This window comes from Hippopotamus amphibius, chromosome 6 (genome assembly GCF_030028045.1).
Source record: "Hippopotamus amphibius kiboko isolate mHipAmp2 chromosome 6, mHipAmp2.hap2, whole genome shotgun sequence".
NCBI lineage: Eukaryota > Metazoa > Chordata > Mammalia > Artiodactyla > Hippopotamidae > Hippopotamus > Hippopotamus amphibius.
Genome location: NC_080191.1, coordinates 162,142,075 through 162,158,569, shown reverse-complemented (window position 1 = coordinate 162,158,569; position 16,495 = coordinate 162,142,075). Strand labels below are relative to the sequence as shown.

General features: G+C 48.4%; 1 protein-coding gene across 3 annotated transcripts in view; it reads left to right on the top strand.

Moving 5' to 3' along the window:
* MASP1 (MBL associated serine protease 1) overlaps positions 1–14,656 on the top strand; it is a 62,054-nt gene extending 47,398 nt beyond the window's left edge. The window contains exons 11-17 of one of the 3 annotated variants that reach the window (XM_057738597.1): positions 2,940–3,077; positions 5,215–5,328; positions 6,207–6,392; positions 8,194–8,261; positions 8,493–8,555; positions 10,257–10,356; positions 10,801–14,656. In XM_057738597.1, the coding sequence (XP_057594580.1) occupies positions 2,940–3,077; positions 5,215–5,328; positions 6,207–6,392; positions 8,194–8,261; positions 8,493–8,555; positions 10,257–10,356; positions 10,801–10,991 (860 nt within the window). In that variant the 3' untranslated portion in view covers positions 10,992–14,656. The remainder of the gene's footprint in view (positions 1–2,939; positions 3,078–5,214; positions 5,329–6,206; positions 6,393–8,193; positions 8,262–8,492; positions 8,556–10,256; positions 10,357–10,800) is intronic. The other 2 variants (XM_057738598.1, XR_009054278.1) reach the window with 2 other exon arrangements.
* The last annotated feature ends 1,839 nt before the right edge of the window (positions 14,657–16,495 follow it).

The following is a 16,495-nucleotide window of genomic DNA, read 5'->3' as shown; positions in this document are numbered from 1 at the left end:
TTCATCATTTAAGTCCTTGAGTTCAAAGAGCTCAAATGAGCATGCAAGGCTAGATGGTGTGCACCTAGGGCGCACACTGGCAAAGGGAGTTCAACGTCATTAGAAGAGTGGAGATTGCAGTAGTAAGGGAAGCTGGCGGGGGGGAGGGGCTTCATACAGCTGAAGGGGATCTGGATAGCTTTGCAGAGAGATTACACAGGACACACTGGGAGATGGGAGGGGAGGGGAGAGAGGACAAAGATTGAGCAGGAAAGTGTGCCCGAGTGGAGTGAGGGCGGAAGGGACAAGGGGAGGGTGAAGAGAGTCTCGAAGGTCGTACTAGTGCTCTGTCCTGTAACCAATGATTCTCTGATTTGGGGTATATCAGAGCCACCTGGGGTGCTTGTTAGGAATGCAGATTCCTGGGTCTCACCTATGGGAAATTCTCAATCAGCAGGCCGGAGCGTGGCAGCACGCTGTGGAAAGTGGGGGTGGGGGCTAGGGACCAAGTTAGAGAGAGCAGTTGGGAAACTACTGCAACCATTCCGGAGAGAGGTGGTGGAAACCCCCCAGACCTAGGACATGACACTGCAGATGTGGGGGTGAGGGAGTCTGAAAGCACTTAAGTAGTGTATCTGGCAGGGCTTGGTGTAGAGGCATCACGTGAAGTAGTGCAGATACAGAGGTGTGGAGTAACACAAGCTAATCTGTTAGTGAGGTCTCCCCACGCGGTACACTCATAGTTTGCCTTTGTCTAGGTTTGTATCATAATGAAACTGTCACGCTTTTTACATTATGCTTTACACTTTATTTGTAGCTGGTTTCAAAGATTATCATGTCTTGTGTTTTACTATATTTCAGATTTTTACTTTCCTCTAGATATTTGGATTTTATGTTGTGATATATTGAGACTCTGAGGTTTCATAAGGTTGCATGGAAAGCATATTGTGACATTACTCTTGCTTCTCTGGGTGACTTTTCTACCAGTTTAGTGGCTGATTAAATACAGGGATTGGAGAAAAGGGAGGCAACAAGGATGCAGTCCGTGCAGACTTTAATAAACATCTGGAATAACAAAGGGGAGCCGGCGGCGAAGGGTGGAGACCAGGACTTGGTTTTGCTGTGTTTGAGACATTCATGAGTAATCCAGCTGGCGATGTAAGGAAGGAGGAGTTCAAAGGCGAGGGCACATTAGAGACACTGATCTGAGATTCATCAGGGTCTAAGTGGTATGACGGCATGGGAGGAGATGGCATTATCTACTGTAAAAGAAAAGAAAAGATAAGGGGGCTGAGGACTAAAAAGGGAAACACCAGCATGGAAGGCACAGAGAGGAGAGAAACCTCAAGAAAGAGACAAAAAGTAGGAATTGGAAACACAAGAAGAGAAGAGCTTTCAGAAGTCAAGGAGGGAAAATGTCAAGAAGGATGAAGTGCTCAACAATGCAAGTGACCCAGGGCAGTCCAGAGGACACCTCCAGGCTGGACATTCCTGGGTGCTTGGACCCGGTCTCTACTGTCAGCTCTGAGAAAGGATCCAGGGAGCAGGCATGTGCTTATGTTGAAGTCCCCAACTCTCCTTCCCCCTTTCTTTATCCTCCTCATCCTTAATCCTCCTCCTCTTTCTCCACCCCTCCACCTTCTCTCTCCCTCTCACAAGCTCCCACCTTCTCTCTCTTTGTCTCTCCAGGCTTCTCCTAGATTTTTATCTCTTTCCAGAGGCAGCACACTGACCTTACATCCTCCCTTCTCTGTGGCTTTTATGCTCAGTTCTCCAGGTTTTGCTTCATTGAAACCTACAAATCTCTTATTCTTATCACAGTCTGACTCTTCAAATGAGTTTGTGTTTCCAGACTTTGGCTTCTGCTTTGCTCTTTCAAAAGTCAAATCTGTATCTAGCCTCACCTAAAACAACAGATGCTCCAGTTTTAACAGTGGGCAGCCACAAGGCAAGGAGAATTCCTAGAGTGAATAATACGTGAGATAAAATTTCAAAAGTAGCGTTCTCCTACACATGTAAATATCACCATTGAAGTTCCAGTTATGGGCCCAGAGCCATTCTATTCAATATCTCCATGTATGATTACAGATCTATTAAATATTCAAAGGGCCACTTTATGTCCAAGTTTGTGCAGAGCGTGGCACTTTCTTCTTTTGAAGCCTCCTCCAAAGGACAGGGAAGGATATGGATACTGGGTGTTGACTCTGCTTTCCAGAAGCTTGACTGTGGAAGAGAGAAGAGGGAGAGACTGTGGCATGAATGGGAAGCAGGGAAAGTGGAAATTTGCTCTTCAGGATGAGAGGTCTTGATCATGTTTTGGAGGCATAGACAAAGGAGAGATGCAAGATAGAAGAGAGGGGTACGAATCCTCAAAACCAGGTCCCTAAGAGTTTGGGAGTGAAGGGATCCAGAGCTCAGAATTAGTTCTTGAAGAGAAGGAAGTTTACAGAGGGAGCAGATGGAGAGGAGGATTTTTTTTAGATGTTTGTTTGTTGTTTTTGTTTTTTCTGTTAGTAGCAACTTTTTTTTTACAAAGTTTCCATGAAGTGATCGTTGGCAGATCTGGGCTGATAGCAGCAGCTTAGCAACCCCAGCAGAGAAGGACCTTCTAGCAAAATTCCCAAGGCAGGCTTTCATTGGCCTGGCCAATGAAAAGGTTACATTCCCAGCTCTAAGCAATCACTGTGACCAGTGTGTAAGAGGCTTTCATTAGTCAGATCTGGGTCCCACTCCTACCCCTAGAGCCAGAGGTAAGATCATTGCAACTCAGGCTATATGGACAAGAAATGGAGAAGGAGTGGACCCCAGAGGAAAATTGGGGTGCTGGTACTGAAAGGAGCAATGGATGATGAGAAACCAAAAATAACAGAGGCTCTTAACAGAGGGTGATGAGCTAGCAGCTCTGGCAAAGGGCAAGGTGGAGCCCAGAGTGTGATCTGTCCTCCCTCCCTTGGCTGCAGTGTGTGGGATCCCCAGATTCTCCCGGAATCTGATTGCCAGGATCATCAGTGGACACCAGGCCCAGAAGGGCACCACCCCTTGGATTGCCATGCTGTCACACCTGAATGGGCAGCCCTTCTGCGGGGGCTCCCTTTTAGGTAAGGAGAAGGTGGAAGCGGGGTGGTGGGGGGGGGGGACCCAGGAATAGAGGGTACGGTAGAAGGGAAGGGACCTGACCCTCTTCATGGAGACTGGCAAGATTTCTTTACTGAGAATCTTCCACGCTAGTAGCAGGGCCCAGAAGTACAACGTGGTAGAAGAGCCCTTAGCTGGTGCCAGGAGACGTGTTCTGCTCTAGCTGGCTCCTTCAGCCAACAACACCACCCGAGCCCTGGTCAGCCTCTCTGGCACTAAGAAGGGTTAGGGAGTCAGACCCTTAAACATGGATTACAACACAAGGTACTTACATGCGGCTTAAAGTCAGGCTGTGCCGGTGCTGTGGGACCAGGGAAAACCAGGAAACCCACCCAGAGAAGGCAGCTTTATAAAGCCTTGAATGCCATGCTTGGGAACTTATTTTTATCCTGAATGCTGCTCCAGGTTGACAAGCATGTTCTGGAAAGGTGTCTCCTGGGTCAGCGTGGGTTGAAAGAAGGGTGAATCTGGAAGCCACGAGTCCAACGAGGCGACTCTAGTGCACTAGTGGGGAGAGAAGTCATCAGCCTCAGAACAAGGACAGCGGACGAGGGAGAGAAACGAGGCAGATACTTAGCCCTCCCCACAGCTCTCCTTGTCTAGAATCTCTCCCCGCCTCCTGTTCTAGTTTTATAGCAGAAGGGAAAGGCGAGAGAGGGCGGAGGAAGCAGGGAAGGACCTGAGGGACAGAAAGAGGGAACGCACCTATTCAGTGCCCACCCTGAAGCCTGGGCAGATGGATCCTGGCTCAAGGGCTCGGTATTTGCAAAGCCGGGAGGCAAAGCCATGTCTTTGGACTCACCACTGCATACCCTATATTCATCGAAATGGCCCAGAGCCTTGCTCCAAGGCAGGCTCCCTAATCTGGGTACCTTATCCCGCTTTATCCACCCGGAAAATTAGCCAACAGTCCCTGGCTATGGACAGGAATCAAAAATGCCATCAGGGGAAAAAGAAGGTGGACTCCGTGGAGCTCTATCCAGAAGCCAGTAGCCAGAGCACATAGCTGCTCCTGAGAGGGCCAAGTGGAGCTGGGACCTGCTCCTGAAAGGGACCTCTGCCCTGGACTCTGAACTCTGCCCTGATACCTCCTTCCCAAAGCCCTGGGGCCTTCCTTTCTGCTTGGCTGATCCCAGGATGTCTCTGGGCTCAGCTATTTATGTGTTTGTCATCTGTTCCACCTTAAGGATGAACCTGACCCTGTATTAAGCAAAGGGCGGGAATCTGTCCGTCAAGGGGAAAAGACAGCCTACATATAAGAGGTGTGCTAGGCTGACCATCAGGAGACCAGGGTCTGGCCCTGGCCCTGCCACCAACCTGCAGTGTTGCCCTGCCATCCCTGCTCTCCTCCAGGCCTAAGAATCCATATCTGTAAAAGGAGAGGTTTGGATCAGAGCCGCCGTTCTCAGCCCTTGTGGCAGTAGAAGCATCTGGGGCTCCTTTAAAGTGTATTTGTACCTGGACCTCACTCCCATGACTTAGATGGTCTGGCTTCAGGCCCAGGCACTTTTGGGAGGGATTTATTTGTTTGGCTATTTTTGATTCCCCAGGTGATTCTAAATGTGCACCCAAAGTTGAGAAGAACCATGTATGGCAGTGCTTTTCAAACTTTAATACGCACAGAAGTTACCCGGAGAGCTTATGAAAATCCTCAGATTTTCCTACTGAGTGCAGACTCTGATTCGGTGAACCTGAGGTGGGGCCTCAGAGTCTGCATTTCCAAGAATCTCCCGGGTGAGGCCGCTGCTACTGGTCCAGGGACCACACCTTGAGTAGCAAGGCCTGAGGGGTGGCCAGTGAGCAAGAAGTTTTTTTTGTGGACACCTTGGGCTGTCTGGAGCTCGCCAAGCCCATGGATTTAAGGGAGACCTGCAATCATCTTTAAAACGTGCAGTTTGGGCCTCGGTTGGAAAAGGCAGATGAAATCACAGATGCCACTGCTCATCTTCAGACTGGGATCATATGAGTTTCTGACTTGGGGCTGTGAAATGCAAGGGAGAGGGGCGCCAAGGAGAGGAGGGGTGTGAACGCCCTCAGCTGGAGGCAGTGGGAAGCAGGTTGGGACCATGAGGACAGTGTATGCGTACAATCTGTTCTCAGGCTCCAAATGGATAGTGACCGCGGCTCACTGCCTCCACGAATTGCTGGATGCAGAGGACGCAACCTTTCGTGACTTGCACTTGCTCAGCCCCTCTGCCTTCAAAATCATCATGGGTGAGTGCGGGGCAAGCTGATTTCTGACGCCAGCTGTGGTTCTGGGGGTGGGGTGTGTCCACGTATTCAATCAGTCATCAGGGAAGGTGCCTGGGATGAAGGACAAGTCAGGACTGGAGTCCAGGGAACTGCATCTAAGTCCAAGGCTGTGACTCTTAGATGATGGGACCATGAGCAGGTTATTGAAGGTGAGGTGCAGTTTTTATCATAAAGAGCCCCATCTGGATAATTTCCAAAGATGCCTCAGGTTTCTGTGAATCTGTGGTTTCCAGTGGATCATACAGCAACAACCCAAGTTTCTCCTCCCCTTTGTAAAATCAAGACCACTGGCTGATTCAGTGTAGTTCACCACATATCTATGTCCTGACACTATCCCAGGATCTAACAACACAAGTTCCTGCCCACAAGGACTTATAGTCTAATAAAGGAATAAAATATGAGCAAAGAGACCTTTAATATAAAGTAGGAAACAGTAAGTTCTATAGGAGAGGAACAGATAAAGTGTTTGGGAGTTCATAGGACAGAGACTTCTAACTGAAGAATCTAACTCAAGAATCTGAGAGGTTTCACGGAGGAGGCAATACATGACCCGGGCAAGGAAGGGTGATGATGGTTTGGGCATATGGCAATGGGCACTGGAATGAATATTACAAGGCAATGGGATCAGATCATGAAGAAAGACAGAGGTCGGAGCCCTTGAGAATACATGGAGCAGGGCATGTAGAATGGGATGGCTTGGAGAAGGTAGATAAAGGGCAGTATAAGGGTTAAGCCTGGAAACATGGGCTGGATGGACAGGGGCTGACAGGGAACAAGGTGTGATCTTATCCTCTAAGCTTCCATTGCCCTCATGCCTCACACGCCTTCTTCCTGCCCAGGCAAGCATTGGAGGCACCAGTCAGATGAGAACGAACAGAGTCTTGGCATCAAACAAATCTTCCTCCATCCCCTGTATAACCCCAACACGTTTGAGAATGATGTGGCTCTGGTGGAGCTGGCAAAGAGCCCAGTGCTGAATGACTTCGTGATGCCCATCTGTCTGCCCCAGCAGCCACTGCAGGAAGGTACTGCCCCCACCCGTGATTCCACCTCTGCTGGGCACCTGGTGCCTCTATAGCACCTTCTTCTCCAGCAGTGATCGGGCTCTGGTGCCCACTGAGCCAGCTGACCCTGTCTGTGTGATTCCTCACCTGCCTCCTTAGCCTAAAACAGCTAAGTCAAAACTAGTTCCAAGGTGGCACAAGTAAACAGGCAGGCTTAATCAGTACTGCAAGCCCTGTATCTGTCAGGATCCAGATGGGAAAACAGAAACCAGACTAGTTGTTATATCAGAGAGAATTTAATATAGGATATCGGAGGACTGGAGAAGTAAAGGGGGATGCTGAGATAATAGAGACAGCACTTGCAGGAAGAAACCACCACTGCTGGGGCTGAAGGAACAAAGAGAAGAGTTTGGAGTTACAGAATCTAGAAGCTTGAACAGCAGCCCTGTGAAGCAGGAATTCAGACTCTGCAGAAGAGGTCCTGTGCTGATGGTGCTAAGGACAATGGCTGGAACCAGCAGCCACTGCTGGGGGTGAGGAACCATTGCTAGCGTGATGCCAACAGTAATGGCAAGCCCTCCTGGAAGTGCCTCCTATTTTCAGGAACGCCCCTGACAAAGCGGACTTGCCAACTCAGAGTCTCATTTGCAGCATCACAGAGTATAGAAGGGTACATTTAGAGCTGAGAGACAGTATCTTAATCACCAGCACAATCTCAAATCCCCGTGCTGCCATTTCCTAGTTGGGTGACCTTGAGGAAGTTGCCGAACAACAAGCCCCTTCTCTCTAAGCTGGGAAGAATACCCCATGGGTGGTTGTGATGTTTAAATGAAATAATAGTCAAACATATCCAACGTAGAGTGAGAGTTGACCCAGGGCAGTTGGCTTTCGTTTCATCCTGTTCTAAATTCAGTGGTGCCAAGTCACAACTAACCACCTGTAGTTCAAAGATATTATTTTTAAAAATGGCTGAATGGAATCTGAGAAGTATTCAGGGGAAGTAAGCCAACAGGAAAGACACAGGTATGGATTTGATTCATCAGATGCCATGCGCCTACCACGTACCACTTGATTTATATTAATTAATTTATGTACTACTTACAAAAGCCTTGTGAGGTAGTATTGTCATCCCATTTTCCAGATGAGAAAACTGAGACTCAGCAAAGTGAAGTGACTTACCCAAGATTCAGCTTATAAGAAGTAGATCTGAGGCTAGAATCCGGGTCTTCCAACGTCTAGCCCAGTGCTGTTTTCAGAATCCAGCCTCCTTTCAAATGAAGAGATAAGTGCTCTGTCAGTGCTCAACCTATTTCCACATTGCCTCCAGATTTGCCAACTTCATAGACTTCTAGAATATCAGAGCTGGGAAGGGTTTTAGAGAATACCAAGTCCAGCCTCTTCATTTTATGGATGGGGAAACAGGCTCAGAAGGGGAGGAAGCATAGCTCATTGTGGTCTAGGCTAGACTTTGTATTTATTCAGTTATTGACTGAGCACCTACTGTGTGTCAGCACTGCTGTAGGCATGGGGACATAGCACTGAGTAAGACAGGTGAGATTACTACTCTCATGGAGCCTAGGTTCCAAGCTAGTTGGGAGTGGGAGAGAACAGACAAGTAAACAAATAAACCAGCTAACGTCTCATAGAAACAAACGCCCAGACCTCTGTGGCAGGGGACCTCTTCCTCCCCACCACGCGGCCGTTCTCTGAGGGGGCAAACTCAGCCCTTCCTCCACAGGCAGAGGATGATGGGGCTGCAAGATGCCACCCTCTGCAAACCCCAGACAGCCTCTCTGCTCTCACTGTGTCTTCTCTCCTCCAGGGACCCTGGTCATCGTCAGCGGCTGGGGGAAGCAGTTCTTGCAAAGTTTCCCAAAGACCCTGATGGAGGTGAAGTTCATTTATACCCTTCAGGGAGTGATGCCTCTGCCCTTCATTGGCCCTTCCTGTGCCATAGTGCCCCTCAGGGGTTTGGAGGCATGGACAGGGGGTGGGGGAGAGGGGTTCCAGGGGCCCAGATTCACTCCTAAGTTAAATGAGACTGAATTCCAACTAGTTTGACCTGTTTGTTCTACATGTCACAGGGCTCTAGCCTTTAAACATTGTTCAATGTTTCCGTAGCTTATTAAAGGCTCAATTTATAGAAATTCTCCCAGAAAACAGCAGGCTTGGACACCCCAAAAGGTGAGCCATCTATATATATCATGAAGACTCACATAATAGAGTAACCACGAATGGGCCAAGGAATGGGCCTGGAGAGCAGCAGTCCTTGCAGCAATGAACTTGACTGTTGCATTTAGAAGTTCACATTCTTGTCATTTCAGAAAAGCACACTGAACCAGGAGTAAGGAGTCATGGTCCAAGTCCTGGCTCCTAGTAACGTGCTGGGTGATCTTAAACAAATCATCTTGCCTCTCTAGACCGCAGTGCAGTATCTCAAGCTGCAAAGTCAGGGGCAACACTAGATGTCCTCCAAGAGCTGCCTGGCTCAGACATTACCAGGTTCTACGCCTGCCACAGGTAGTCTCTAAACCCTTCAACATACATAATGTTAATGTACTTTAAAATTTTGGATTTGCAACAACCATTTACCCCTTCAATCATTAATTCTAGAGTGTTTATTCGGTGCCTCCCGTGTACCGACATTGTATTAGCTTCTAGGTGTGCTGGAGGTAAGAGGACAGATCTGGGCCCTGGCCTCCCTGGGCTTACCGTCAGGTGGGATAGACAGAAAGTAGTTATCAATGTGATCCATAGAAGGGGGAAGAGGTGCGGGATGCTCTGGAATGTACAATAGGGGCTCTGACCTTGTTTTAGGGGAGCAGAAGGGCTTCCCAGAGGAAGTGACACTTAAATGATGTATGAGCAATGGATAGAGGCACTTGGCAGTTTGCTGTGGACGGGTGCTCACAACCACCCTGGCTGACTTCCTCTCCCCCCTTCTCTGGGAAGGCCATGGCCCCAAAGGGATCTGAATGCCTCTTGTCCCCTCCCAGCAAGGGCCGACAGGAGTTGTGCTTTTGGGGGATGTGACCCATTTAGTTCTCGGTTTGGCTGAATGGGACTCATATGTTTCCTCTTTTTCTTCTAGACATCCACTCCAATTTTTATACCCACACTGAATCAAGGTCAATAATAATCACGATACCTTACCTTTATATATCAGTGTTATCACGTAAATTCAAAATAGCATTTCCTGAGTACTGACCATGTTCCAAGCTAGGTAAAATAGAAATGGACAACATACAGACCAAATGTCTGGAAGCTCACACTGTGGTGGGGGAGAATGTAAGTGAATGTTTGCTGCAAGGTGAGCCTCGCTAACCCCTACACCACTACTATGTATGCAGTCTTTGTAGTTTACAGACCATCAGCTCGTTCAGCTCCTCTTTGCACAACAACTCTATGTGACTAGTGTGTCAAATATTGTGACTCCCATATTTCAGATGAGGAAACAGAGCTTCAAAGATCTGAAAAAACAGTGGTGAAGGCTACATGCCCCAGGTCCCACAAGCAGTAATGTAAGGGTGGGGAAAAGAAGATGGCCCGTATGTTTTGCATACACTACCATATCTGACATAATGCGCGTGCTAGGCAAGTACTATCAACTCCATTTTACAGATAAGAAAACTGAGGCCCAGAAAGGGCGAATAACACGCACAAGGTCACACGGCAAGTTCATGATCAAGACTGAACCACGACATGGATCTCCCGATTCTGCATTCAGTGTTCCTTTACCTACACCATAGGGCAGTTTCTGAGGTCAGGTCTAAGGCAGACCCAGGCTCGTGCAGGAAGTGAATGGAGAGGAGTCAGTTCCAGGGGCGTCCGAATAGCAGGACTCCTCAGCCAGGAGTGGGGACCAACAACGGCCTTGTGTTCCAGATCGAAATCCCAATCGTTGATCACCGCATCTGCCAGGAGGCCTATGCCCCGCTGAGGAAGACAGTGACCAGAGACATGATCTGTGCTGGGGAGACAGAAGGTAAGTCAAGAGGCCGGCATACAACAGGGCACCACCAGCCCGGGAGGGGCACCAAGCCCAGCCGTGGAAGGACTGCAGACCTCGAGCCGGCAGGTTGAGCAACAGAGGCAGGGGAGGGGGAGGATGGCCGTGAGAGGAAGGATTCCCCTGCAGAAGCTGCATCAGAGACAAGTGTGCCGAGCAAGGAATTTCCTTAATTCCCTCCTCCCGGCCCAGCTTTTCCCCTGTGAAATGGAGAGTCCCGAGCCTGCGCGTTCTAAAGTCACTGAGGTCTGAGGGGGCCTGACCTGCAGCGGCTCAGAGCCCAGGTCTGGGTCCAATGGTCTGCTGCGCCCCCTGGTGCTCAGTTCTCTGAGCTACAAGTCAGTTGCGGGGAGACGGAGGCTCCTCCGGATGTGGGGCTAGGGAAGCAGACACTTTCACCTGCCTCACTTCTTCCTCTAGGTGGGAAGGATGCCTGTGCGGGTGATTCTGGAGGGCCAATGGTGACCCTGGATGGAGAGAGAGGCCAGTGGCACCTGGTGGGCACGGTGTCCTGGGGTGTGGACTGCGGAAAGAAGGACCGCTACGGAGTGTATTCCTACATCTTCCACAACAAGGACTGGATCCAGAGGGTCACTGGGATGAGGAATTGACTGCAGCTCCACACCCTCCTCCTCACCTGTCTATGGTCAATCATGCTCTGATGATTACCTGATGCAAGACGCCCCGCGCCCTACGTGCGCCTCATTCAGCCCATCTATTACCGGCCAATAAAGGAGCCCCCTCCTCACTCTCTTTAAAGAAGCAGAATGGCAGGGTGGTCAGAATCTAGGTTGTACCACTTACGAGCTTTGCAATGCTGAGCCGGTGACTTCACCTCTTTGAGCCTGTTTCCTCATTCCATGTTATAGAAATGGCATACCTTACCTACCTCATAAAAGTCTGATGGGGGTCAAATTTAGTTAATATATACATAGCACTTAGCACAGGGCAGGCATAAACTAAGTGCTCAATACATGTGACTGAGCAGAAGGCCAGTGTGTCTACCGGGCACATTACGTTCTCTTACAAATCCTGGCTGGGCCTTAGGGCTGATCGGTGTGCACCCTTCCCCTCAACCTCAAGCATCTCCTTTGCCTGCCCCCGAATGCTCTATGCTTCTTTACTACCATGTATTTCCCAACCCCAATCCCCACCCCCTCCCCGTAAAAAGGTAAAAGAGACAAGGCTCCTAGTCTATGGCGTGTCCCATAGTGATGTACTTGTGACCATGAGCTGGCTACCAAACGTTGAGAGTGCCTGAGAGAAGCAGGGATGGGAGAGAAGCAGGGATGGGAGAGAAGCAGGGCACAGGGAGACTGGGAATGGTGAATTGGGAAGTCAGATACCAAGTTCTAGAACCAGCTCTGCCCCCAGCTCCCTGTGATTCTATGCAAGTCCCTTCCTCTCATCACAAAGAACCCTCCCAGCTCTGACAGTCTAGGAGCCAATGAAGCCATTTCTCCTTGATGAAATGAGTTAAAGTTAAAATAACCAAAAGGCAAAGTTTGCCTTAGGTTCAATAGAGCTTTGATGCAGACCAAACACAGCTGCTACTGCAACACCCACCCCTGTGCCCCACACCCTGGTTCCCAGCGACAACATAGCCCAGGCAAAGCGCTAGCCAAGGGGCCTTTCCTCACTCCTCTGCAGAGCCTCTGCTCTAGGCTCCGCCTCCTTTTCTTCCTGGGAACCTGAGCTGCAGGAGACAGGCCCTGGGAGGCTAGACTCAGGCCCCTGCACTCTCCCTCCCTGTGTCCACAGCTGATCCCAAGCTGCCATTCCCTTGTTCCTCACCCTGAAGACCCCAGCCCTGCAGGGTCATAAGTGCTTCTCAAGCAGAATGCCTCACCTCTCCAAGAGCTATCCCCTCTCAGGAAGCTTGCAGGGACCTCCTCCCCTCCAGAGCTCTGAGATTTAAGCCCTTCAAGGGATCAGAAGCCCCAAGTCCCTGACATCTGTTGTATCAAAGTTGGTCTTCATGGGAGATTTCAGTTCTTGACCTGCACGGCAGTTGCTGAAATCATTCAGGGTCTCTTGCCAAAAGAAGAAGATACTGAGCAATGAGGACTTATGGACACTAAGCCTTAGGCTGACCACTCGGGGGCAGCAATCCACAGCCTGCTTTTGATTCTTTGAGCAAGCCATTCTACCGTTTTGTGCCCTGCTATTTATTCTGTAAACGGGAGATGGAAATCATACTCAATCCCACCAGACGTGTGTCAAGCAAACTGGAGCTCTATTTCAGACACCGAGGAAGACTGCAGTGCAGAGTTTGGGAACTACTGTAAGGCATTCCAAATACCGTGTCTCCCCATTTCATAGCACTGCCTGGGTGTCTGCATGTGCTAGGCTGTGCTGACTGCTATGCAGACCACCGAGATGAGGGGAACATGATTCATAGCTTCCAGGAGCTCCTACAGGAAGAACTGAGACATACACAAGTGCCTACCATAAACAGAATGAAGCCCACCAAGTGCTAGGTGTCAGAACAGCACAGAGGCGAAAGAAAGGCCATTCTGGTATGGAGACATTGGAGAAGGGGACTTCAGGAAGGCATCCCAGAGGAGATGGTGTTGGAGCTGAGCCTTGAAGAGGGTGGGCATTTCCACAGGTAAGACAGAGGGAGGCCTTCCAGGTAGAAAGACAGCAAGAGGACAGGTCCACTCAGGCTTTCCTGAGATTACACTAGCTTCTCTCACAAAAGTGACGTGTCCAGCAGACCAGTGCTCTGACTCCAGGATCAGAGCTAACATCTAGAACATTTCTCCTTAAAATCAGACAACTCTGGGACTTGAAGCAGCCTCAGAATTAGCATACAAATTAGACAACTCTGCCTGGACCCAGTTTATCCTGTTTATTCCCCCAATGCAATTTCATCCTTATTCTAAGGGATCTAGATGTGCTGCTGGGCTTCAGCTCACCCTTGATTTACAAGAATTTACTAGATATACCAGCCCCTGCACTGCTGCTAGCATCCAAGAAACCAGAATTTCATAGAAGCAGAGGGTTGGAGTGTCTGTTAGGACCATACTGTCTAACTCTATGACCTTGTTCCTGAACATATCTAAAGATGGAAAATTCACTACCTCCAAATATAGCCAATTGCAACTTCAAAATGTGCTGTCTCTTAGAAAGGTCTCTCTTCTATGCAACAGAAATCCACCTCCCAGAATATAGCTAGTATATCTAAAGCTATGAATCAGTACCATGAGTGTTGTTTTAGCAATAATGGTCACGCCCAGTTTCATCAGAAGCAGAAAAGATGTTGCTGTACAACATGTGTAGCTATAACTGCACATTTGTTCCAGTAAACATCTGTATTGAGTCAAAGCATCCTGTTTGGCTGGTATGTTTTTCACGTACTCATGGTTCTGGTGAGTTGTGTTTTCATTTATCAACATTTCTCTGTATCGGATTAGGATCCCTGTACCATGAAGAGAGAAAGAGACATTATGGGAAGATCAAATTATCGATACGAAAGCACTTCTTAGGCTTCTCAGGTCAGTTCTGATTAAATACAGTGTGCTATTGCTCCTATAAGTTATCAAAATATCCCAGTATGCCAATCTTTCAATAGCACCAAAGGGTGCAGTGTAGATGTGGTCCAGGCCGAGGTCTCAGATGATGCTTAACTATTTTGAAAGTGAGGACTCTCATTTCCCCTGGAGATGTTTATCCTGTGACATTGTTCTATCTTGCCCATCTCCCAGGACCATTCGGCTTATTTAATCCATGCCCACTAAATCCTCACATGTGGCCCAGACCTGCCAACAGGATCCCAGACAATAGAATCCTTCCTTTTGATGAGGAAATTGAAACTTCCATACTTGTAATTGCTTACTCTCCTCTATCTTGCAAAGGCCTGCTCGCCACTCTCAGTTAAACAGTAAAATGAATGACTAAGAGTGATCAGATAAGGGAAGAATGTCTCGCTCTCAGGCACCCACCCCCAAGCCTTTGTTTGAGACCCTTTGCACATAGACTTGTTAAGTGACCGTTAACTTCAACCTGCAACCAGTATGAGAATGCCAGTTGTGACCTTAGTCCTGATAGGAATGGAATGTCCGGCTCCTACAAGTTCCTGTTAGGACCCCCTGCTATGTGTGTAACCCATGGCAACTCGGTGCTCTGTAACTGCCCGTGACCTATAGTAATTTGTAGCCAATCAGTTTGTACCAATTATAGCTGTATGTTTTAACCTATATAAGGAGAAGACTCCCCTGAAAAGGGGCCCCAGAATTTTGGAGCGTTAGCTCATCTGGGTCCGCCGGCTCAATAAACCTGAGTTCTCCAACTCTCCGAGTGTTGTGCTTGGTTTCTCGTGGGATCAGTTTTTTTCTGCAACACTTTAAACAACTCCAGCAACTCCCTTTGGTCTGAGTTTGCATGTCCAATGCCCAATCCATGGTAGTAGTCTAGCCTTCCCACTAAATCTTTTTATTTCAGTGCATTTCAACATGATGAAATACTTGAAATGTACCAAAAAAACAAGAGAGAGAGAGAGAGAAAAACACAAACCCACGTTCTGCTCAGATCTGATGAAACAACACACCCCCTGCAGGGGGAATGGGCAGGATTCCCATTCAAGGAGTAAGTCGGTGCCGTGAGTTGAATGCGTGGAAAGAGATCTGAGCCCTGACCCTGAAGAGTTGGGCTCCAGCCCCAGCTCTGCTGCCTAATGGTTCTGAAAGCTCAAGTGGAGCATGTGCTCAGTTTCCACAGTCTCCTGTGAGTTTCTCCTTCTTTCCCAGCTCTACACATGGAGAGCCCCAGGGCTCAGTCCTCGGGCCTCCTTCCTGTACTCTCTACCCTCACTCCCTGAGTAATCTCGTCTAATCGCATGATTTAACGTCATTGAAATGCTAATGACTTCACTTGCATCTCCTCTGAACCACAGGTATGACTATTCAACTGCCTTGGTATTTCTCGTATTCAGTGTCTAACAGGATATCTAAAAAGCATCTCAAACTTCACATGTCCACAACCAAGCTCCTGATATGGCCCCCACATCTGTCCCTCACACAGCCTTCCCCATCTCAGAAAGCAGTAGCTCCACTCTTCCAGCTGACCTGACCAAAAATCTTGGGGTATCTTTGATTCCTGGTTCTCTCACACATCTGATGACACATCTGAGTCACCAACAAATCCCCTCAGCTCGACTTTAAAATAGAGCCATAGACATATATATACTACCAACTGTAAAGTAGATAGCCAGTGGGAAGCTGCTGTATAACAAAGGGAGTTCAACTCGAGGATGGATGATGCCTTAGAGGACTGGGACGGGGAGGGTGGGGGGGGGGAGTCGAGGGAGGGAGGGAATACGGGGATATGTGTATAAAAACAGATGATTGAACTTGGTGTACCCCCAAAAAAATAATAAATAAAATTAAAAAAAAAAAAAGAGCCAAATTCAATCCCAGTTGCTACCACCCTGGTACAGGTCCCCACCCTGGAACAGGTCACTATCCGCTCTTTGCTGGATTGTTGTAGGAGCCTCCTAGCTAATCTTTCCTCTTTCATTCTTGTCCCTCTATGGTCATTCTCAACATAGTGACAGTAAGTTGGATTACATCACCCCACTGCTCAAACCCTCGATGGCTCCTTGTCTCATTTAAATTAAAAACCAATGTCCTGATAATGGCCTATGGCATATATGCTCTGATCCCCCCACTTAGTAATGACTACTAAGCCTGAACTGCATTCCAGCCACATTGGCCTCCTCACAGTTCAACATTCCAGGCTGCTCCTACCTCAGGGCCTTTGCACATGCGCTCCCCCCTTACTCAATTCCTTCATCTTTTTTCAAATGTCACCTTCTTAGTAAAACCTTCCCTAGCTACCTAATCTAAACTTGTAACTCCATCCCCGGCCCTTCCTATCCCCTTTGCCTACTTTATTCTTCTCCTTAGTACTTAACACTATCTAGTAGACCACACTGCTTACTCATATTGTTTGCCATCTAGTTTCTCTACTATCCATAAGGTCAGTAATTTAGTCACTTTGCTCTCCACTATATCCCCCGTGCCTAGAACAATGCCTGGCACATAATATGTACTCAGTAAACATTTGTTGAGTGAAAAAATCTTGAAAACAGGAAATATTATGTCCTCAAAAT